The sequence below is a fragment of the Zootoca vivipara genome, chromosome 7 (genome assembly GCF_965207765.1).
Source record: "Zootoca vivipara chromosome 7, rZooViv2.hap1.1, whole genome shotgun sequence".
Classification (NCBI taxonomy): Eukaryota; Metazoa; Chordata; class Lepidosauria; order Squamata; family Lacertidae; genus Zootoca; species Zootoca vivipara.
Window position 1 is genome coordinate 33,627,813 of NC_142590.1, and position 25,559 is coordinate 33,653,371.

A 25,559-nucleotide genomic window follows, 5' to 3' on the forward strand; every position below is an offset into this window, starting at 1 on the left:
AGTGCCAGCAAAAGATTAACATCCACAGAATGCATCTTACAAGGTCTAGGAATGATCTAAATAGGATGAGTTTTCCACAGCTTACTAACCATCACTACAGCCCCCACCACATTTTCTCCTAATAATTCCAATATTTGCCAAAGAGATTCATACATACAAAATAATTAAAATATGCCTATATAATTGTTTTAAAAAAGGAAGGACACAAACAAAATAACACCTTATTACTTGCAAGCAGAAACTTGCTTTTGGCACTTGTGAGAGCACTTAAGATATGGGAAGTAAGGAAAAGGCTTATCTCATCCAGTTTTTGGTATGAGAATTCTCAAACACTTATACGGGATCAAATTAAAGAGCTGTTACAAATGTCTGAAAACAGGTTTAGATGACAATGCTTAATACTTTAAAAGACATACTTGCATCAAAGTATTTACACCGCCGTGGGCGAATTATCTCCTGTACAGCAGAGGGCACCGGATCATCGTTGGAGGACTGCGTCTCATCCTCTTGACCAGATGAATCCTTTATGACCTCCTCCTTACAAACAATGAAACAAGACAGCAGCTATTATCATTTCTGCCCTACCACAAGTTAACGTACAAAATAAAAATGGTATAATTGACAAACAGTGCATCATAACCCATAACAGTAGGAAGCGATGCCTTAAAAACCAAGTGGAAAAGAAAAATTAAGCAGATTAACAGACTAAAATCATACATAAGCAGCACACTGAAAAAAGTTTTAACATGTTTTTAAAAACTAAAATAGGCACAGCAGATCTGCACAAAGAAGGCATTCCACAGTACCACTGACCCAAAAGGTCCTGTCACATACCCACCCAGGACCAAAAAAGGGCTTCTGATGCTAATCTTTGTATCTGGAAAACTTCTGCAGGAACACAGTTCCTGAGGCAGCCTTGTCCCAGGTAATTAAAGGATAGAACCAATGCTTAAAACTGAGGAAGCAAAAAGAAAAGAAAGAAAAGAAAAGCAGCTAACTGTTTGCTACTGTTGTTATTTTAAAGGGGGAACTTGCAAGCTGAAATCTGCTTTTGGCAATTGTGAATGCAGATTTAGGGATGGGAAGTAAGGAATATGCTCCAATCTTTCATCCCTAGCTAGCAATCTGGCCACTGCATTTTTGACTAATTGAGGTTTTCCAGGCTTTCTTTGAAGGAAAACCCACAGAGAGAGCTCTGCAGTAGTATAACCTGGAAGTAACTAGGGATAGATAACCGAGGCTGGGTCTGCATTGTTCATTAAAAGATTGTAGCTGGCAAATCATCACTTTGAGACAATCTATCTAGGAAAAAGCAAAACCACTGAAATAATGTAATATAACATCATCACCGTTACAGAATTACAGTACTGTACAGAGTTTGAGGGGTTCCATTTAGCCCAGACTTCACCAACCTAGTGCCCTCCACAGCCAGCATGCTAGCAAAAATTGATCTAGTCCAATCCCTTGTTTGACCTAGGGCATCCAGATTTACAGCATCCCTCACAAATGGCTAGCCAGTCTCTGCTTGAAGACCTCTTATAAGGAAACAAATACCACCCCCTACATCAGGGATGAATACTGTATGACTCTCCAGATGCTAAACTATAATAACTCAGGCATGGCCAAACTCGACCCTCCAGATGTTTTGGGGCTACAACTCCCATCACCCCTAGCTAACAGGGCCAGTGGTCAGGGATGATAGGAATTGTAGTCCCAAAACATCTGGAGGGTTGAGTTTGGGGAGGCCTACTATAACTCTCATCAGCTCATCCCAGCATAGCTAATGATCATAGTTATGGGAGGTTCTCAGGTTTACCCCTTCTGACTTGTGTAACTGGTTCTACTGCTGACGTGTCAAGAAGTTTCTCATAATGTTCACATAAATCTACCCTCCTGTAACTTAAACTCATTATCTCTAATCTTGTCCTCTGGAGAAGCAGAAAACATTTTATTTTGCCCACTTGCACAAGACAGACTTTCAAAAATTTGATGAGTGCTATCATATCCCTCCTTAGGCTTCTTAGGATAAACATACCCAGTTCCTTCAACCTTTCCTACATGCTGCCATCCTCTAAGCACATTCCAATGTATCAATTTTTCTTACTGTGGTGCCCAGAGCTAGAAATAGAAGTCTAAATGAGCTCTGACTATTGCACAATAAATTTGTAACCATTACTTCTTGTGCCTTGCAATCGACAGTTCAGTCTAAAACTGTATTCATGTATTGCAGATGCATCACACTAGTGACTCCTGTTCAGCCTATGATCAACTTCAGGAGGTTCAGAAAGATACCATGGTTGATGGTATCAAAGGTTGTTGAGAGGTCCAGGAGAAGTAATAGGGTTTCACTCCTTCTGCCCATCTCCAGTACAGGTCATCCACCAGAATGCCCAAGGGAATCTCAATTCCAAAATCAGACCAGAAACCAGCATGGAGCAGATCCAGATACTAAATCATGGAACGTCTAGATGAGAAGCTAGCACATACTTGAAAGCTTGCCGAAATAATCCAGTTATGACACAGATCAAGTTGACTTGTAAGAGAGACTTCTCCATAGGTACAGGAACTATGTCATCTCTTAGAGGGTTTGGTCGCCTCTAAGACTCATACAGAATGACATAACCAAAATACCAAAATAATAATAAAATCTAATAAATAATAATAATAATAATAATAATAATAATAATAATAATAATTTACTATTATTTATTAAATTTCTATGCTGTCATATACCCACAGGTCTCAGGGCAGTTCACAGGATAAAATCACAATATAAAAACACAAAATACAGAATAAAAATAAAAACATGAACGCAATAACCCCCCACAAATAATCAGAGAAAGAAAATAGAACTTAAAACACACATACACAATATTTGTAATAAAACATATAAAAATAAGAGTCAATTTAATTGTCTTTCAAATCAAAAATTTTTAGCCATTGGCTCCCCCCCCCCCAATTGCAACCATTCATAGAAGCTCTTTGATCCAGAGGAGGCTTCCATGAAGGGGCACTGGGAGGCAATTTTCTTACTCCCCTTTCCTTCCACAGCCCTTGTCCCTATCCCCAAAAATGGGAAAGCAGTGAGCATGTAAGTGGTAAACCTCATCCAGTCAAGCTAGTTGGCAGGAAAAAACTAACTGAAAAGTATCCATTACTAGGACCCATGCTAGTTTTGATTGCAATTTGTTTTAAGCAGTTTTAATGTTGTATTTTGTATTACTGTAACCTGACAGTGCAGGGTATGCAACAAATCTAAACAAGAAGTGCTCATAACAATTCCCATCTCTCTCCACCTGGACAGTTCTTCTGCCTGGCAATTTTGCAGATGCAATGGTGGCAGAAAAGTAGGATATTTTTTCTTGCCACCACTTACACTGCATCATGGGCTTTGTGTTACGTTGGATACTTTCTAAAATTCTGCCACCTGTGCTCCAACCATAGCATTAATCAATTCATTGCCCTCAATTACTAATTAAGTCAATTTCTTTCAGCTTAAATTATTAAGAGTTATATACCAGGTGTTTCACTGCCACAGAGGAACACAACACATGACAACAACAGAACAATGGAAGATCAGTTAATACTTATAACCTGTCTTATAGTCTTGCCCTATTGCCCTATAGCTTTTCACCAATCACTCAAGCTGTCCTGAAACACATACAGATGAATAATGATGTGAGATGTTTTGTACCTACAGTATTTTGCAAGTTTGTATTGAAAAATTGAGGAAGCTGATGATTTGTTTAGATTCAGGTTTCTTAACGTCTGAGACAAATTGCCATTAATCACCTAGTCAGAAGCACAAGATCTACTTAGTACTCCACTTCCCTTGAGACAATTATCCTGGAGTAACTAGTTATAGTTATACAATTTGTCAAAGCTTCTGCAATTTCTGACAAAACACAAAATATTCAGATGAAATTGCCAAGACTGGAATATGAACCTCAGGAGGCACTCAAACAAAAGAAAAGATTGCAGCAGAGTCCCAGAAAGAAATTTTCTGAGTGTATCTCTTTACACCAGCAATGTCTTACTTGCATTATTTACTGTGAAAAATGTGGGAGCAAAATGTTCTAAAGAAAACTTAAGATTCTTTATTCCACAGCATCACCAACGCAATAAAGCACTGTCCAACCCAGGTAATGGAGCAAAAGGGGCAAGACAATATGCTTTAGTAGACCAAACTTTGGTGGCAAAATATTATGCATTGTTTTCAGTAACCAAGTGTTCTTTCTTGGGTAGACTTTCTGCATGATTCTCTGCACTATCCTAACCTGTAGTATGTTGTACAGATTTTTTTTAAAAAGGTTAATATGGAAATAAGTCATAGAATTTGCCACCTAACTGCATGCTTGAATTGAACAGTAAATGCTATTGGCAATGGGAATAAGAGATGTGTTTGTGCATGAACTACCCAGAGGACATTGTTATAATGGGTGGCAAATAAATTTCTGAATAAATAAATATATAAACTGCCCCCTTTCATTTTCATGATATAAACTTGCTTTAGTGCTATCCATAATGTTTATCTCAATAGTTTCAAGTAGGGTAGACAATATGTTGCTGGACTACAAATTGCCTGACAGGATAACTGAAAGATTTTTCCTTCGAATTCCAGCTTGAGGTCAAACCAAGATGCAAAAGAAAAATGTTCTTTTGAATCCCTAGTCTGAAACTGTGTGTTCCTGATTCTTTCTCTGCATCAAAAATAAGTCAACACTTTTGGAATTTTGCACCTTTTTCTATCACTGTGCAAGAAGGCAGAAAAGACGGCCAAAATCAAAAAGTGCTGACTTTTTTTACATATTTGAGTTCTTCTTTCTTTTAGCCATAGCTTGAACTTGTTTTAGATTTTCTTAATGCTTTAAAGTGTTTTAAATATGATTTTGTGGGGGGAGGGGGTTTGTTCTATTTTATTGTCTCTTTATTGTTTGCCGCCCTGGGCTCCTTAGGCAAGAAAGAAATTTAATGAAGAAAAGCCAACATTTCTGCACCAAATGTCATATATGATGTCAGGCTTGAGAAAGAAAGTTTGCTCAAAATGGCATGGTAGGCCAACTTCTCAGACCAGGCCAGCCTAATGAGACCCACAGGCTAGTTTCCCCAGCACTACACTACACTCAGATCTTTCTGGGACTGGTCACCCATTTCTTGACCCTCAGATCATACTCTAAAATGAAACTAGGAGTAGATATTGAGCTTACATCCTTCCTCACTCACTTTCCCCAGAAACCAAGACTAGTCTGAAGTTCAGACTACTGACTAAACTAAGGAGATTTAGAGAAAGATGCACCCAGGTAACACAGTCATTTAAATGTAAACAAACATAGGTTCTTCATTGTTCAGATGTTATTCCCGGGTAAATGGAGCTCAGGGATTTAGTTGAGGGGGTTGGACTAGATGATCCTCGGGATCCCATTCAACTCTACAATTCTATGATTCAATGACTCCAATGTCCATTCCACCCCAAGTAAATCTTTGAAAGCAAGTACAGTACATTTTTGTGTCCTTAAAGGCAGGATTTCTTTAGGTTTTTTCTATAATCAAGGAGTATATAAATGTTATGAAATAAATTCAAAGGGCAAAAGAGAGTGTATGTACTCATGCACACACAACAATCACAGCTATGCCTCCTTGATACAGTCCCATAGCAGCAGTCAGTTCCAGCTTTCCCTTTTGGCCTTTATCTACCTGTGTGCGCACGCACACACGCACACACGCACACACGCACACACGCACACACACACACAGAAGAAACTAGGAACCAAAAGCACAGTCCAAGTTTAAATACTCATCTTTACAGCAGCTTCACTAAATAATATCAGCTTTAAGGAATGTATATGCTAGCTTGCCAAAAGCACACGATAGGAAGCACACAATAGCACAGACCAAGTTTTCAAATTAGTAAGTCTAACTCACTTTATTTTCTCCACTGCACCCACTGTTGTTATCATTATCTTCACCCTCACCCTCCTCCTCCTCCTCCTCCTCTTCTTCCTCTTCTGGTAGTGGCACAGTACCATCATAGCCGTAACGGCTAAGAAGCTCATGAATTGGCATATCACCTTCCTAAAAAGAATTAAAACAGGAAATTATAATAATTCCATGAATTTAATACCAATGTTGTAATCTATAGGCTATCTAGTCAACAGTGGCTACAACTGTCCTCTGGAGAGCAGATGTCAGCCTGCATGTATTGTCCTCTGACTCAACTCTATCCTGCTCTTTTCGAGGCAGAGCAAAGACAAGATGAGGCACTGGTGCAGTTTGATATGATGATACCATGGCAATCTACACCCCCAGAAGATAAGCAAAATCATTCCCTCTATAATGTTTCCTGCTCTGCACATGTAGAGAGAAAATAGCACACAGATTGATCACTATCCCTTCTGTTGGACTTGACAATGGTAATGATGAGGACAAGGGGCATGACAACTGGAGCAGGGGTTGGGTGATCTCCATCTTAGCCACGCATCCTCAAACTTCGGCCCTCCAGATGTTTCGGACTACAATTCCCATCTTCCCTGACCACTGGTCCTGTTAGCTAGGGATCATGGGAGTTGTAAGCCAAAACATCTGCAGGGCCGCAGTTTGGGGATGCCTGATCTTAGCAATTAGCAGCAAAGTTCTTTTACAATAGGCACAGATTACAACACATACATGAAAGAGAAACTATAGAGTAGGGAGGGTTTCTAGAATGAAATGACAATATTATATAATCTTCAACAGCTATGGTGTGTCTGTGTCAAGGACATTGGGGGGGATAAGATTTATTGCCTTTGACATGATGATCCCATTGCTCTGGTTGGAAAAATTTCCCTCAGAGAAATATTTTTTGCAGGTCAGCAATGGATTTACACCAAAAAATAGAGAAATATTTTTAGTCCAAGGGCTACATTCCCTTCTAGTGCATGATGGATCCAGAGGCAAGAATAGTAACAATCAATGTACATATTATCTTTGTACATTAGGTTAGTTTCTACACACACTCTCACACACATCCCTCTCTATCCTCCATCCAAGGAAGCAAGATTATCAGAATCCAGGGACACATTCTAGCCAGGCAAAAACACTCAAGGAGAGTGTGCAGTTGGATCAATAGAGGTGTGATGGGGTGGGGAAGAAGAGGAGATGGGGCCTGGGGAGGAACTGAGCTACCAGATAAGAATGGTTTGGAGTGACACATTTGGATCAAAGTTCTCAACCCATTAGGACTTATTTCTCATCACTCCTGCCAGCATGTTGAAATTTATAACTTATGACTGTAGAGATAACCTGAAAATGTTACAGAAAACATGAGAAAAAGAAACAAGTAAAAGAAACATGAAGAAAACTTCATTGTTTTTCCTTTCCGCCAAAATTATTTTTATTAATTTTCCAAATTATTACAAATCAAACCAAATTAATTTAATACAATTTCTTAAAATCAGGTTTCCTGCTGGTGTTCCAAACTTATGATCATCAACATTTCCTTGCATAGCTGCATCATTTCTTATTTAAGTCCAGCTGACATCCTTCATTTGCCGTTAAACCATTCTTCCAGCTTGCCGCTTTTGCACCTCCATTACATCTTATAAATAAATGATCAATTTCACGTGTGTAGTCCCTCCTATATATTGTTGTTCCAGACCTGGTGTGCTGGGTGAGTTAATTCTATCTTCCATTGTTTAGTTCTTTGCAGTGTTTATCTGGATGGTACAAAGTTACATTCCATTCTTTCCTTCCGCTGTTTACGGACTAGCTTACAAACTACATAAATTTATGTACAAAATACATAAATAACTCACAAAGTGCATATCCAAACTCCGCCATTAAAATTTCGCTCTGGAGTTCTTCCTCGGCACACAGTTAAAAGCAAGATCTTTTCTCAAATTCACCGTCTTTACCGCATCTGTTCGGCAGCAGTTCATTATTTTTTCTCCCACTGCATTTTCCCAACAACAGTCCATGAATAAGTTTAAATAAAGTCCATTCAGCCTCAGTCGAGGGGGGAGGGCATAGTAAAACCTTGTAAAATTCCTTGTTGAGCCTCCCCCCTATTTTCCGAAGTAACAAACAGAATAACATAGCAGCGGCTACACATGTCATTTTCACTATGTGTGGGAGGACAGGGGGAAAAGGAAACAATTTGTAAACCATACAAAAGCACAAAGTACCTTGTTCACCCCCTTCCTTTCCTGGCTGTTGTAAGGATTCTCAAACTTCAAATAAAACCTTCAAAGATTCAAGTCCAGTCCTTCGGGCAGCTAACTGATTGCAGTCCATTGGCATATGTCAGTCCAGGAGTGCCTCTTGATTAATGCCAATTGTCCGAATATTGGAAGAACCAACCACAAATCAAGCCAGAGACGGAGGCTCATCCATGGTAGGGATACACACCCAGGTCGCACCCGTTCTGCCTTTCAAGTTGGTAGGCACGAGCTTGAGCGGCACAGCAGGATGCAGTGAGCTCCCCAGACCCCACTAGGGAACAATACCAGGAGTTTTGCCTCATAAATCCTGGCTTTTCCCTGCCTAAACCTCCTCACTGCCTGTGGAAGGCAGTGAGGGGCTACCACCATTGACTTGTGACATGGCCGGAAACCAACTTCATTGTGTTTTTTTCAACTCTCATGATTTCTTAGGTTGGTATTATGAGGGTTTATAAACATAGCAGTTTAAGGTTTTTCACACCTTATGGATTAGGCTTTCAGAGTATCACTTAAGAAGCTTAACAACTGCACCATAGATTTTTCATCTACCGTGTTTCTCTGAAAATAAGACACCATCTTATATTTATTTTTCCTCAAAAAACAACAACACTATGGCTTATTTTCAGGGGATGTCTTATTTTTTTATTAAGTATGGTACAGTTTAACCTACAAGGTTAAACTGGCTATCATTATGGCTTATTTTCGGGATATGGCTTATATTCCTTGAATGCTTAAAAATCCTGCTATGGCTTATTTTATGGCTACATCTTATTTTTGGAGAAACAGGGTATGTCCAATAAAATAATATGCAAATCATATTGTTATCCAATCATATGCAACTTAACTGTAGTTGGTTGACTTACTGTAACTGTAGTTGGTTGGCTATTCTTAATATTAAATGAGCCTTTTTACATAGCAGAGTGTTTGCAGTATTTTTGGCACACATAACGTTGCTCATACTAGTCTTTCACTAAAATTCAATGCTTCTGACCTTCACTGTTCTTTTCTATGAAAACTGACATCTGATTAGTAGTATAATACTCCATGCCAAAAACTGCAGCACTTTGAAGAGATACACGCTTTGCTACTACTACTTATAACAAATATTACAGAATAAGAAATCTGATCTCTTGGCCATGTTCATGGTTGATAGAAGACGCCATAGTGAGTCTCAGGTTTGAGGCTCAATCTCTGCTTTAGCCTCCAGTCTCTTCCCCCCTGCAGTTGGGGGTTGTTTGAAAGCTTTCGCCTTCCATTTTTGTAAACTGTGGTTTGTCAGGTTGTCTGTGACTACTGACTATGTTTTGCACCAAGGCTGTATTTGTACTTCACGGTGAATTGTACTTGCTTCACTCCTCCTTGCACATGAGTGAATTGTACTTGCTTCACTCCTCCTTGCTTGCACTGGGAGAAAACAAATCACGATCACAGTCTGAGTATTATCTCCCAACAGGGAATAATGGTTTGTTTCACTCCAAACTACAAGAAGTCAAGAATCAACCTTGGCTTACTAACTATGGTTTGTTGGGAGTCAAACTACCATCCTGTTTAGATTTAACACCAAGCCAGGGATCTTAATTTATTTTCCCTCTGTGTGAGTGCACAAAGCAGACAAGATTCACTCATGCATGGTAAGCCATAGTTTATGGCTTCCCACCAGGTACAAATGCAGCGTAACAAATAATGGGCTATAAAGCTGTTAAACTAATCAATTAGTATTGCCATACATCCAGGTTTTCCTGGACATGTCCTCTTTTGGGGGGCCAGCATGCCCATCTGGGTGGATTTTTGCATTTTATATGAAGTGCCTGGGTTTTAATTATGACCAGTAGTAGTATTATCTGTGTTAGGGTTGCGCTCGGCCTTGTGATGTTTCTGGTGGCTGCCAGGCTTGCCACAGCCTTCTCGGGGCCACTTAGCCTCCCATCATCTGGAGACGCAGCATCTCCTGAGCAGGAGGCCAAAGACAGCAAAGGTAAGAGAAGGGAGGGAGGGAGCAGGTGGGCAAAAAAGGGGTCAGCGGCAGGGAGGGAGTGGGCGACGGAGATGCGGGATGGTGGGTGGATGTGTCCCAAATGTGTTCAAGTTTTGCTCTTCAGAATATGGTAACCCTTTATGACATGGCAAACTCATGCGCACTGCATTAAACATGATGTGCAAGATATGACCAGTATGCTTACTGACTGACAGCAGAACCTTTAATGTTCTCATTACATTGCTAATCTGCTCACTCTCATTCCCCAAACCAGGCTTCCTTACTATTCCTTAGGCTTTACAACTCATCCTAAGAACTCATTAACAAGATAACTAGTCAAAGGTATTCCCCCCCCCCCAGAATCCTCTTACTGAATTTTTTCCCCAAAGCACACCTTTATGTCAAACATTAGGCAGTCAAACTAGCTGCCCACACAAAATAGCTTCCAACAAGTCCAAAATCTATGTCCCCAAAACTATTATTAATTTCAGAATTAAATAAGCTACATAATGATGAAAACTTTAAAAAGGCAATAAAAATAAATTTGAGAAAAGTGAATCAATTAATTGGCTTAGATTAGACATACTTTAAAACAAATGAACAGCCTTATGAACTTTGTACTTGATATACACTATAAAAAACCTCTACTTTGTACATCTCTTATTTGAGCTCCTGTCAAAGATCATGACTATGGATCATACTGAACTGATTCTAGGGCAACTGAACTGGGGCAACAGAAGATATAAAAGGTGCTAAGCAATGTTTGCTTAGTTGCTTGTTTCCCCTCTTTGTACTGGCACTTTTAAGTACCATTACACAGTTTCTCAGGCACTTGGGGAGTCTTCATTTATTCAGCATGAGTTCCTCACATGACATCCCTATCACAAAATAAACAGAGGAGGATAAAAGTATACTGCTAAATCAGAACAGAGTACCCATAATGCGGAGAAGTTGTCATATAATGTAGATCAGTGGTACCCAATTGGTGGTTCATGGATTCCAGGGGGTCCATGTAACCCACCCAGGTGGTCCATGGCACCATTCACATTAACAAAAACTACCATAGAGATGTCAAAATTTTCAATAGTAGGGGATTCATGGCCTGGCTTTTGGAAAACAGAGCTCTGCAATACTTAGCTAACGGGGAACCACTGGTGTAGACTGAATATGGTGGAACTACCCTGATAATACCTTGTGCCAAGGATAGGGAACATGAGGCCATCCAGACATTGCTGGACTACAACTCCCATTGGTTATACTGGCTGAGGTTGAAGTCCAACAATTGAAGAGCCACAGGTTCCCTATGCCTTTCACCCAAAGCCCTTTAACACAACCCCATTCTGCTGTTAACTAAGAAATGATTCTTTTCCCAGGTAATAGAATATCAAACCATTTCCAAGACAAAACTATTTCCCAAACAAAATAGTGTTTTGTTCAAAAATATTTTCTAGCATTTACCCTTGTAAGATCTTCTATTTCAGAACTGAAGTTTGTTTCACCTTCCATCATTTCTTCCTCTTCTAAAGTTCGTTCATCATCAAAGTCATGAACCAGCATGTCAGCCGTTGGGTCAAATTCATGGTCATCTGATGTTGCAGAACCTCCTACAATTTGATTAACCTCACAGTTGATCACATTGTAGACTTAAGTGTTAAAATCATTATTACCACATGCAAATTATTTTAAAACCAAGATTAATATAGCAGTGAAACTTTTCTGCAACAGCCAAATCTCTAAATAATTAGTCAACCAATAAATAAATTGTGCTATTTGAAGGCGATAGATTAAAAAATCATAAAGCATGAACATCGGTACTAATAAGTGCAAGCCTATACACAATTCAAAAGTAATTCCTAGGGAGTTAAACAGAACTTACCCCTAGGTAAAAGACTGCAGCTTATAACTTTATCCAGTGTTACAAAGCAAGATATAGGTAGGTTTTTTAATTCATCCCCAGAGTCAAGCTATAAAGCAGTGCATATATAGAAAACTATGACCTCAGAATGTTGGCTTCCTGCTGGATTTTTAACTTAAGAGTAGAAGGTAGAAAGATCAAATGCTCATGTTTTTGTGATGGGCAGTGCCAATATTTGGCTTTAAGAATATATTGCACTGCAAAATAGTACAATTGTTATGTCACTGAACAAAAAGCATTTCCCATAATCAATACTAACCAGCTGTCTGTCTGGCACTCTGCAAGTTCTTTGCCTGGGAAATCCTAAGAACAGAGCTTGGAAAGCACTTGCACAGCACTCCCCAAATGCTCAATAATTTTATTATAATAATTAAACGCCTGATTACTAGGCACCTGGGAAGCACTGTGCAAAATGCATTCCGAACTGTGTGCTCAGTGCTTCCTAACAACAAGCAGCTGGTTGCTGGACATTTGGGAAGCCTTGCACCCAGGGCAGAACAAGCCCTCTGAACACACCATCTCCATAGACCAACTTTGGCAGAGGTCAATCACCAGATTTCATTATGGCATCAGATAGTGAGGTGGGTAATCCCACCTACCTGCCGAAGTTGACTTGTGGGGGTGGGCAAAAATAAAGGTCTGGCCTCCCAGGCCAAAAAAATTCCCCCTCCTACTCTAAAGCACGAATCATACAACTTTGCACTTGCCAATACCTAGTGGATGGTGCAGAATACATCACTTCAACAACAGGGCAACTAAAATTTTATTTAAGCACATGACTGAAAAGAAGCCTGTAGCATATGTAGGACTATGGTGAGAAAAGATGTCATACTATTTTATCTGTTCCACATACAGGTTTTGGGGAAGTGCTCAGCACCCTGATTCACCATGCCCAACATGTACAATGTACTAAGTCTAACCCAGTGTGGATTCCTGGTTATTCAGTTCCACAGAAAAAGGACTAGCAGATCAGCACAGGGGGCAACCCCAGAATTGGGAATGCTACAGACAAACACAGTTAAACTTGATGACTTGCCTCTACTTCATTTTTAACATACTTCATTTTAACTAGCTGTGCAAGAAGGGACTTTCATTCTGGCAACCTTATGTTGAATAGTGGAAGCTTACAGACTTACAAATACAATTGATTTGTTAACATGGACAGAATTAGCTGTTAACAAGAATAACCTCTGGCCCAGTCATGCCTGAAAGGGCTCAATACCAGTATAAGACTGCAAGTTGCTAATTTCAGCCAGCACTAGAACATGACTTTAGCCATGACAAAGTGGAAACTTCTCCCCTTCTTAACAAATTCATGCATGGGATTCTGAAGTATGTCGGATAAGCACTGAGCCACCTTCACCATAGGTGGGCTGTAGTGCAAATTCAAAGGCATGTTAATGGCAACTGTGTAAGAGCAACATGGCTCACCCATGTTTTGCTTAGCAGAGGATGAAAATTAAGATGTATGAATATCCCCTCAAGACCAGACTGTCTTGTAGAATAGAACATAGTTAATTCCAGCAGTTACTGTATATACAATAAAATATATTCAAGTATTGCCGGTTAAAAAGGGCTCACTTTTCTATCCAAGCTTTGTAAATATCAGAATAAAACTTTACCTGGGCTTGCAGACTCAACAGAAGGCTATCAAAAAAAGGAAAGAAAAAAAGAAAAATGTTATCAGTGAATATTTTGCAATACATTGTGAAATATTAAGCGTAAACCAGAATATTTCTGACTTTCACTGCAACATTTCGATCAATCATATAACAGCCTAGAAGTATTTACATTTTGAATAAATAAATATCTGACAGAAAACACACTATACCACAAGACTGACACTATACAACAAAAGACCGTAACATTTACCCTTTGTTAAAACATAAAAACAGTAAGAACTGAAAATATGTGCATCACAGGAAGTTATCTCTAAGCTGCATTCTTACTTGGTATAAGCAATGAAACACAAAAATCTGTCATCATTTCATGTGAAAACTTTTAACAAAAGCCATTCCTACTTTCTAGTTTTTAAAGTTTGATAAAGCAGAACACACATACGTGCAAAAGCCACAACCATGTGAGGGCATTCACATTTCATAATGTGAGTAATGAATGCCTCACTACATGTTGTTACATCATGATAGTCCAGTAAAACAAGGTTGTGTTTTAACATTCCTGCAACAACCAGACTAGCAATGTTCGGCTCAATGCAACACAGCTTTCCCCATCCCTAGCTATTATTGGAAATTGCTTAAAAGTAAGCTGCTCAACATGCAAGACACATGACAAATAATATCAGTACACTATGTGTTCAAATGGATCTCCAACCCACTGAAATAAATTAGCCAGACGCCAGGAATGTTTTGCGACTGGTGTAGGTCCAATTGCAACCATGTGGAGATCTGTGGATGCTAGGTTGGTGACTGGGGAAAGCAAAATGTCACTCAGAGAAGGATATGAAATATTTTCCTTGAAGCTTGAATTTGTTTTATTCTGGATTTGATGTTTTAATGTGTTGTAAACAGTTTTGAGATTTTTTCTTTAAAATATAAAGCAGCATAGAAGTGAAAATAAACAACAACAACAACAACAACAACAACAACAACAACATCATCCGGGGGGATGACATTCCATTGTGGTGACTGTAACCTAGGTTTAAGGTGTCATTTGCTGATTAGCTTATATTCCTGAATTTCTAACATTGACCTCCCCAACTTTTTAAACAATTAGCTTTTCAAACGTTGCAGTCAATACTTCAAAGACTCAACAGTGTCATTTGTGTCTCTACCAGCACAACAATCATTTTATTTTATTGCTAGTTGTCTTTCTGGATCACCCTTGTTCCGAAAGGAGCCCAAGGTGTACAATACAACATAAAAACTAAAAGATTAGGATTCACCTGCACAATAACTTCTGTTTGCAGAACAGGGTTCTCCCCGCCCCCCCGCTCAACACACCCGAATTGGCTCTGGAGGGGATCAAAACAGCACACAAGGGGAGGAGTACGGGGATTGTTTTATCTGGAAAGCTGCAATGCTTGCATAGATGAAACAAACAGAAGACCACAGCACCGAATTCCACCGAAAATATACGTAAGAAATAACAAAAAAAATACAGTCAATGTGCAACTTTCACACCATTAACTTGCACGACCTCAGCTTTATGTGCTTGGTGGCAAGCTAGCTGAAATCACATAAATGAAATGCATGCAAGGCATAGAGATTTAAAGCTGTTTCTCAGTGTGGAAAGAGCTTTTCGCCTTGCTTACCGGGTTCTGAGAGCCTCTTGCGACATCTCAGAGAGCCCCACAAGATCTTGAGAGAGCCTCCTAGAGTCCCAGAGCCCAATAATTGAGGCAGAGAGCATAAATGCTCTCAGCCTTGCATGGGGGGCAAGGCTGCTTGGCGTCAAATTGTTCCTTAAACCAAGGTTACAGTCACAAAAATAGAATGTCTAGTTGCCATTTTGGGGAAAGATGGCTCTAAAGTCTTATTTTTCAAACAATGGACTGATTGTGATGATCAGTTAAACATCTAACTAGTTTAGATGACAACCTTGAGCTAGGTTAAGAACTTTGAGAATTTAAGAAAAGTCACTTTTATCCAGTTGACTTGATAAAAGTCCACATATAAAAGTCTACGTATATATTGGCCTAACTCTTTTTCTTAATAGTTAGATGGACCATTCATAACGTAAGAATATTCTTCATAACTTTGAGCAGGGTAACGGTGTGGGGTATAACAAGCTAAAACAATTAACTATAATGTTGTTCATCGCTCCTGCTCAGGCTGCACAGAAAAAAACATTTTGGTTCCTGAAATTCATTCTGATTGTGCAGATAAAATATAACAGATAAAATTCTACAGGATGTGGTATTAGTGTGTGAAAACTGTTATGATCCAATGATTCTAATAAAATAATAATAATAATAATAATAATAATAATAATAATTTATTATTTATACCCCGCCTATCTGGCTGAGTCTCCCCAGCCACTCTGGGCGACTCCCAATTGAATATCAAAACAATAGAGCATTAAATATTAAAAGCTTCCCTAAACAGGGCTGCCTTCAGATGTCTTTTAAAATTAGGATAGCTGCTTATTTCCTTGACATCTGATGGAAGGGCATTCCACAGGATGGGTGCTGCTACTGAGAAGGCCCTCTGTCTGGTTCCCTGTAACCTCACTTCTCGCAATGAGGGAACCACCAGAAGGCCCTCGGCGCTGGATCTCAGTGTCCGGACAGAATGGTGGGGGTGGAGATGCTCCTACAGGTATACAGGACCAAGGTCCTTTAGGGCTTTAAAGGTCAACACCAAGTGCTCGGAAATGTACTGGGAGCCAGTGTAGATCTCTCAGGACCGGTGTTATGTGGTCCTGGTGGCCGCTTCCAGTCACCAGTCTAGCTGCCGCATTCTGGATTAGTTGCAGTTTCCGGGTCACCTTCAAAGGTAGCCCCAGATAGAGCGCATTGCAGTAATCCAAGCGGGAGATAACCAGAGCACGCACCACTCTGATGAGACAGTCCGCCGGCAGGTAGGGTCTCAGCCTTTGTACCAGATGGAGCTGATAGATAGCTGCCCTGGACACAGAATTAACCTGCGCCTCCATGGACAGCTGTGCATCCAAAATGACTCCGAGGCTGCGCATCTGATCCTTGAGGGGCACAGTTACCCCAGTAAGGACCAGGGAGTCCTCCACACCTGCCCGCCTCCTGTCCCCCACAAACAGTACTTCTGTCTTGTCAGGATTCAACCTCAATCCATTAACCGCCATCCATCCTCTAACCGACTCCAGGCTCCACAGGACCTTCACCGCCTTCACTGGTTCTGATTTGAAAGAGAGGTAGAGCTGGGTATCACCCGCATACTGATGAACACCCAGCCCAAACCCCCTGATGATCTCTCCCAGTGGCTGCATGTAGATGTTAAAAAGCATGGGGGAGAGGACAGAACCCTGAGGCACGCCACAAGTGAGAACCCAGGGGTCTGAACTCTCATTCCCCACCACCACTTTCTGAACACGGCCCAGGAGGAAGGAGCAGAACCACTGTATTACAGTGCCCCCAGCTCCCAACCCCTCTAGACGGTCCAGAAGGATGTTATGGTCGATGGTGTCAAAAGCCGCTGAGAGATCCAGCAGAACTAGGAAACAGCTCTCACCTTTGTCCCTAGCACGCCGGAGATCATCGACCAGCGCAACCAAGGCAGTTTCAGTCCCTTCAGATGGTGATGTCAGGCACCATCCTGGCACTCAGGCATCTTCACTTGGTCGCAACTGGCTGACAGCCAGGTGCAACATGTGCCTGGTACCTGCCTAATTTTGATCACTATCTAGCACTGAATGCCTCATTTGAAAGTGAAATGTTAGACAAGATGCTGGAAATCTTCAATCACTAACTCCTGTAATGTTAAAATAAACAGTTATGGGGAAGGCAACTTAATAGGGGCTGTGGCATGGAGGAAAGGGGTTACCCTTTCCTCTCTACACTGTTTTAATTCTTTAAATGCACCCAAAGCTGCTATTTTCCCATGGGAGAAACAGATATTCCCATATTATGGCTGCTTGCTTTCCTGGTAATACAAATAGTAGCTGGTGGAGGGATTTGGATTAGAAGGCGGCACAGGGCCATTTCCCCAGCAATTGGAAGACGGCTGTATATACTTCTAATTTAGATCCCCCCTCCCCCGTTCTGGCTCTCCTGCATTGGAGACACACATCCAGCTCACATTTAAGCTACCCAAGACCTGTCTTATATAAATCTGTACTAACCAGAGACCTCTATATACAGTGGTGCCTCGCTTAACAAACGCCCCGTAAGACAAAATTTTCGCTTAAAGAAAGGATTTTTCTAGCGGAGGTTGCCTCGCTAGACAAATTTGTTTTACGAAAAATTCATCTAGCGAATCGCGGTTTCCCATAGGAATGCATTGAAATTCAAATAATGCGTTCCTATGGGCAATTTTTTTAAAAAAAAAATTCAATGCATTCCTATGGGATTCGCTAGACAAATTTTTCGTTATAAGAATAGACCCGTGGAACGAATTAAATTCGTCTAGTGAGGCACCACTGTATCAGCAGTGGAGAACATCTGGCCCCCTGATGTTGTTGGACTTCCAAATTATATGAGCCCCAGACAGCAAGGCCTAATGGTTTGGGATTATGGAGCTGTAGTCCAACAACATGTGGAGGCACCAAGCTCCTCATCCTTGCTATGCCTCATCTACAAGTGCAGGTCACACTGAGGCATTTTCAGCTCTGAAGCTACATTACGCAGATAAGAAAGAAGCAGTCTGGATTATTTTAGTCAAGTACTATATCCATATTTTAGCAGGGACTGGATTGTTTCAATTTACTAGATAAATTAACAATAGTTAAAAATGTATTTTTTATTAAATAATCAATAAAACTTAATTTTTAAAATATATCAGATGGCACTGTAACATTAGAGGGTACAATTTTATTTCAGGCTCAAAGAGACCTTAAACTTGTCCAAAAAAGTAATTTATTTTATAACCACAAAAAACACCCTCATTTTTAAAACATAACAAGTACATGGTTAGCTCATTCTACAAAACAAGTATGATACACATGTTAGTTATGGCTTATCGAACCTACCGGGAATAAAATGACAAAAATTAAATTTGATTGGTCAGTGACCCTTTTCTGTGGCACCTAATACCATTTTATACCTTATTTTGTAAGAGACCACAATTAGCTTTATTTTGAAACCAAAATAAGCCCAATTGGTTGAAAAACAAGTGAAACAGGAGGTTTTTTCTAAGCTGATGCAGAAATTACATTAGCCTAAATTGTGCGAAAATTGAAATTTTCAAAAAAAACCTCTCCTGCACCCAATTTTGGACCAAAAAAGCTTAAAAAATTAATTTAAGGTTATCTCATAAGTAAAAAGGTAAAGGTAAAGGACCCCTGACAGTTAAGTCCAGTCATGAATGACTCTGGGGTTACGGTGCTGAGGGAGCCGACATTTATCCGAAGACAGTTTTTCCGGGCCATGTGGCCAGCATGACCAAGCCGCTTCTGACGAAACCAGCAGTGCACGGAAATGCCATTTACTTTACCTATTTATCTACTTGCACTTTGATGTGCTTTCAAACTGCTATGTTGGCAGGAGCTGGGACCTTCTGAGCGGCAAGCTCTAGGCTCAGTGGTTTAGACCACAGCGCCACCTGCATCCCTCTATCTCATAGGGATCTACACATAAAAAAAAAATGTGAAGAAAATTTGAGTTGTGAGAGCATGGTCAAGTATTAAAATCAGGTGATTTAGCATGGAATGACCCTTCAATCAGTTTTTGTCTGTGAATCTATATGCAATACTGGCAATTTTGCTTGTTGGTCTATTTTACATATCATTCTGACTAAAGCACACCAAAGGGTGAAAAATGCAGACACTGTTTCGCCACCTGAGTTTCCATTATGAAGTTATATCAATATCAGTGCTCAGATACAGTTAATAGGCTGCACATCTACTGAAGGTACAATCTACAGAAAGCTGCTTTGCTGCAAAGTAGACTCAATTCAAGCAATGACTGTTTCTCTCTCCTTTGCATTGCCTGTCAGGGTGCACTCAGATTAATGGTAATTTACCTCATCCTCAAGGGACCCAGGTGGTGCTTTGGGTTAAACCACAGAGCCTAGGGCTTGCTGATCAGAAGATTGGCGGTTCGAATCCCTGCGACGGGGTGAGCCCCCGTTGCTCGGTCCCAGCTCCTGCCAACCTAGCAGTTCGAAAGCATGTCAAAGCGCAAGTAGATAAATAGGTACCGCTCCAAGCGGGAAGGTAAACGGCGTTTCCGTGTGCTGCTCTGGTTCGCCAGAAGCAGCTTTGTCATGCTGGCCACATGACCTGGAAGCTGTACGCCGACTCCCTAGGCCAATAACGTGAGATGAGCACCACAACCCCAGAGTCGGTCACAACTGGACCTAATGGTCAGGGATCCCTTTACCTCATCCTCAGGCAAAAAACTCCACAAACTACAAGTTTTTGCAGGACAACACAGTTATCTAATTCCTTCACAACAGCACAGCCACCACAGCACTTTCAAGTTCTCCATATTATGATTGTCCAAGGTAATGAACCACCACCTTAGGAAAAGATTTATTCTTTACCTTTACTTATACGTGATATTAAGCCGACTGTCCCTATACACTCAAGAAGATAAAATCATGTAGTGTTCCAAAAGTCATATTGAAACCTTAAAAATGCCTTTCCAAAAGTAAAGTCTAAGTTCTCATGCAGGTGCATTTTTTATTCTAGAGTAAGTAAAGGATGCTGATTTTAAAAAATGGAAATCACTGTCCATTCAATGTTAAAATTCTTTCTAATTTAGTGAAGTCAGCTGAAAAGACTTACAGAACAATCCTAACTATAGGAAGCCAGCAAAACCTACTTGTTAACATGGTCTAAGTTACCCCTTTTCCAAACTCTGTTCAAGAGGTTTACTACTGCCAGCTCAATCAACCTGAGCCTGGCAGAGGAATGTCAGCTGGCATAGCCCTGGCTGAGCCTAGCCTCATCCAGCTCAGCCAGAAATCTATTCACCTCAGTGGATCTTGGGTTTGCATTGCACTGGACAGAGGGGTCTGTCACCGTTTGTGGAAATATACCACGCCATTGGCACAGAGCTCCCCCTTCCAATCAACATGCGTAAGTGTGCAGAAGTGCCATTCATGAGATTCTCCAAGTGCAGCAGGTTTGTGGATGCAATGGTAGCCTCTCCATTCTGTAAAGCCTCACTGGTTCAAGTGGGGAGTTAGCATTGCTCCTTAACAAATCCTGTTGATTTTAACAGGACCTAATTTCAACTAATTTAGTCTGAAGCTAATCTAAAGGCAGAGAGTTGTAAGGCCAGTTATTTCCTAGTCAGTATTTATCATGAAAGACATTTTGCCTAAGAGAACTCTTAAAAGTATAAAGTTAACAAAATTTTATTTGCTTTGTTACAGAAGCTAAATGCTTTATGTGTTTATTTCTGCCCAAAGTAAACTATGTGACATCTGGCCTAGATGCATATTTATATTGTTAGTGGTTACAATTTAACTCAAATTGTGATGATTTTTAATTCCTGCCCCCCAGAAAGATCCATTTGCAAAAAACTATGTGTACAGTACTTGGGTTAAATTTTGCATTATCCCTTGAATGAGGAAATAATGATCTACGACTACGTGAAGACTTTCTTGACATGGGGATTTTTGTTTATTTCCTTGCTACATTTGTATCCTGTCCTTCCTTGAAAGAACTCTGAGCAGTGTTTTAGCCAGTATGTTAGCCTTGGGAAATGCATCTTGACCAAAACCACCCAGGAAGCTTCACAGTACTCCTTTCATTTGCAAATTAATTATAGTCCACGTGACTGGGGAGGGGGAGGGGTTAAGATCAAGCACATGTATCCTAAATTACGTTGTTTCTAAGGATATAATTACATGGTGACTATTTGAGATTTCTGAGCACTGCTATCAGTTATGTCCTACAAACAAAGCTGCCCCCACACTAATATGCTTTCCACTAAATTCAGTCTTTTAACTTCCCTTCTACTGAACAGAAGCAATGTGCAAGTTTTCAAATGCTAAGTATACCAAAACAAATAAATTCACTTCAAACATTTTATCTTTATATTACCTCTCAAAATATATTAACAAATGTCAAAAAAAAACCATGAGGAAGAATACAGTAAAAATGTAACTGAAATTCATGCACAGACAGTTTGAGGAGGGAAAAAGTTTAACCATGGTGACATATTTCTCTCACCTGTGGCAAAGCCCAGGCCACATCAAGTTGGTCCACTACACCTGTAAGTATGCTAGTATGACCCAGGACTTACTACTGATATAAACTGTTTCAGAAAGAGCTTTCCACCGGCAAGTGCAATCACTCACTCTAATAGCAAACTCAGGAGGTGAATGAGCAGGATTAAAGACAAAATGGGGTCACTGAGAGACAAAAGGGTACATTCAGGGGAATCCCAAGGTCTGCAGAAGTACAAATTTAAGAATAAATAAATAAAAGGGGCAAAATGCCCCAACAAAGTACTCCTGTGAGAACTGTGCATTGTGACACTGACTCTTGACTAGAAAAGAAACAAATGGGAAGTACTGGAGTAATGGAATATTCTGAACTTCTGAAGGATGGCCTCTATCATTTCTGCTAAGCTGCAATGATACACTGCAACATTTTGTTGCAGAACTCACTATTCATGACTAGAGCAATACTTCCAAAGTGCATTACTGTGCTTATATCCAAAGTCACTAACCTTTGTAAATTATTTTGTATTCCTAAATTAGCTTGTTTCTTACCACACAGAGGACAAGGTGTAACAAAAAACCCCAAAAATGTCTTAAAGCAATGGCCACTGGAGGCAAATATGCCAGCAAAAGGATTTTGTCTTAAAATTTGCAGGGTTTACATGAACTCTCCTCAGGTTACAATGTATCCTCAAAATCCCATTTTCAATAGTGAAATGAACACAACTGTCCACAAAGAATAGACAAAAGCACATGCCACCATGAACTTTGATAACTTTATATATTACTCTGAAATGGCAATAGCTCATGTTACTAAAGCAGCAATATAATGCCAATGCATATGGCAACAGTGTACTGCCAATACCAAAATGATGCAAATGTGTCCCGGCTAATTTTGGAAGTTTAACTCTCACACTCAAGTGTGCTGGAAGTTTTCCACTTGAATTTAGCACTTACACTTATATTTTCAAGTGACTAATGAAACTTTGTATCTACATTTCATCTTCATAAATATAGAGCCTACAATGAACATACAAGCTTGGATTGTGACATACTGGCAACAGAAAGTGAAAGAACTGTAACTCCCCACGCCTCTTCTTATTACAAAAAATGAAATGGAAATTAAGCCTATGAAAACGCATCTAAAAGTGTAGATATAGTTATGGCAAGAAGAGGTTTCCATACAAAGTGTTAATTTTGATAGGGCAGAATACATATTGAAATGTAACACCTTTCAATGACCCAGTGATCTAGAAAGGGTTATAAGTTGACCTTCCTGATTTTGATATTCAAATAAAGTAAAAGTTGCTTCATTAAAAACAGCCTTACAAATGAATCCATCAAAGTTAGTAGCTTACAGTAGTTTTGATTAGTCCATGTACTCACATATACCTGTTTGTAGCCTTTTTAGAAGTGGTGCCTCAGGTCTGACATGCTTTTCCGAAAGAAACTTATTTAGCATCATATCTTATGGCCTTTTTGGCACTAGGTAGAAACCCCCCGCCGCCACCACCCATGTTGTACACAACTACTAAGATACTGCTTCATTCTTATTTGTTGTTATAATTGCTTTAATTGCTTTGCTATGTTTTTAAAAATCATCCATAAACCACTCTTAACAGCAAAGTACCCAATATCACAAATAAATTCAATGGGAAAATGTTATAAAGCCTGTCACCAAGAAGTGATATTTACTTAAGGAGACCAGGGCCTAAGAAGCAATGCAATATGTGGGGTGGAGTAGCAGATGTGTCCCTTTTAACTGCATTGCATATCTATACTGTAGATACAGTACATGTGTCTCAGGGAAACCAGGCAAAGGCCAACAGTGATAACTCTCCAATTTACAAGATTCTTTCCTATCAGAAAGCTAGAACGGGGTGGAGAAGAGATCATATGAATTATGCCACTGCCCCAACAGGGAACTTCACTTTTTTAAGTGCTTGGTGGGGGCATAATATAAATTGCATCACTTCCTGAATAAACCCCTAAGCTAGGCCTAGGTGAACTGTTATTTACACCCTGCTTTAAAGGGTTTGCCATGAAATCAAAGAACTTCAAACTTTTATTAACCAAAAGGTCGTCAGATTTCAGCACCATATATGTACTCCTGCTTGAATTAAACACACTCCCCAAATATTTTATTATTATTATTAGTTGTGGGAGCCCATGGGATATTGCATTCAGAGATTTTGGGCAAAATCTCATCTCTTAGCCACACAGTGTTGTAGTGAGGGAGCTTGAGCTAAAACACCACTTTGAGCTGTTCAGACTGAGGAGGACTGTGAATGCAAGAGTGCTGTGAATGATAATTCATCATATTGCAGCCCAATTTAGATTTTGTTTTTTACAACGTAGTGTATCAGAACAATGCTAGCCAAAGTGCATACTGCCTCTCCCTTTAAAAGGGGGAAAGAGCAACTCTCTTTCCGAAAAGACACGACTGAAATCTCCTACCATGAAAAGATTTGGAGGGGGGGTTCGGTGGGGGCCCTCTGCGGAATTAAACATAATGCGTCTTCCTAAAGATAAACAAAGCTTTCTGGATTCCCCAAGAACATCCCTTCTCCCCACTCCCACCCCACACCCTGCTTCTGTAGAAATCAAGGAAGGTCTTAATTTGGGGGGCGAATCCTGACGGCCCCAAACAGGGAAAGCTGCTTCTCTCTCCACCCTAAAGAAAGAAAGACAACAACATTTCCTCTCCCACCGGTCTTCACTCCCAACTCTCCCCGCACCCAGCCATCCTCCCAAGTTGCAGAAGGGCCGGTGCGCCCTCACGGACCTCGGTGGGCCGGGTGGGGAGGCGGCAAGTTCCCCACCCAGCACGCCAGGCCCGTCTCGGGACCTCCCTCCTTTCCCGCCCCTGGAACTTAACTTGTGGGAAGCGAAAGCACAGAGGAGGGCAGGCAGCGGCCGCGCAACAAGTTCCCGGCCGGGCCCCGACTACTCTCCACTCTGGCCTCCTCCTCCTCCTCTTCCTCCCCGTTTCCACCCGCCGCCCTCCTTCCCTCCCTTTCCATCCCCTTCGCAGCCGCCGCCGCCGCCGCCGCCGCCCGCGGCTCTCGCTCACCTCCGCCATGTTCGCCGCGCAGCTGGGGCGGGCCGAGCCAGGAGAGGGGAGTCACATCGCCGCCGCGGCGAAGAGAGGAGGAAACGGCACGGAAGGGCAGCAGCAGCAGGAGGAGGAGGAGGAGGCGACGGGTCACAGTCTCTGTGAGGCAGTAGTGGTGGAAAGGAGGAAGCGGGGAGCCACCAGGGGGAGGAAGAGGAGCCAACGTCACCGCGCAAACGAGGTGGGCGCGCCCGCGCTGCCGCCGCCCCTCCTCCTTTTTCTAGGCGAGCGCGAGCGGCTCGGCGAAGTCACGAGACTCTCCCAGCTCCTTACCTCAGCGCGGGGCCTTGGGGCGGGGGAGACGTTGCCTCGCCTCCCAACCGTATAAACGATCTCCTCTGGTCCCTCTAAGTAGTAGGCCGGGGCGGGGGGAGGCTCCGTGTTCCTAACGCCTTTTCTCTCCCCCCCCCCCGTAGTTTGTTATTCACACATATTCACTCGCTGCTAGCCAAAGCAAGGGGCATGACGCAACTTCCCCGGGCTGACAGAAACTCAAAAGTGGACCCGCCAAAAAAAAGAAAACAACCCCGAGAAGCTCCTTGCGGTTCAAGCCGGCAACGGAGCTCAGCCAGTGAGAGCCGAAAGCTTGTGC

At 41.1% G+C, this 25,559-nt stretch overlaps 1 protein-coding gene across 3 annotated transcripts in view; it reads right to left on the bottom strand.

Annotated features, from left to right (window-relative positions):
- The window catches only part of MIER1 (MIER1 transcriptional regulator), a 38,930-nt gene extending 13,614 nt beyond the window's left edge, over nucleotides 1-25,316 (bottom strand). Inside the window, exons 1-5 of one of the 3 annotated variants that reach the window (XM_035121362.3) lie at nucleotides 24,926-25,316; nucleotides 13,708-13,732; nucleotides 11,629-11,774; nucleotides 5,923-6,072; nucleotides 417-537 (exon numbers count right to left, since the gene is read on the bottom strand). In XM_035121362.3, the coding sequence (XP_034977253.3) occupies nucleotides 417-537; nucleotides 5,923-6,072; nucleotides 11,629-11,774; nucleotides 13,708-13,732; nucleotides 24,926-24,934 (451 nt within the window). In that variant the 5' untranslated portion in view covers nucleotides 24,935-25,316. The remainder of the gene's footprint in view (nucleotides 1-416; nucleotides 538-5,922; nucleotides 6,073-11,628; nucleotides 11,775-13,707; nucleotides 13,733-24,925) is intronic. The other 2 variants (XM_088673930.1, XM_035121363.3) reach the window with 2 other exon arrangements.
- Between the last annotated feature and the right edge of the window lie 243 nt (nucleotides 25,317-25,559).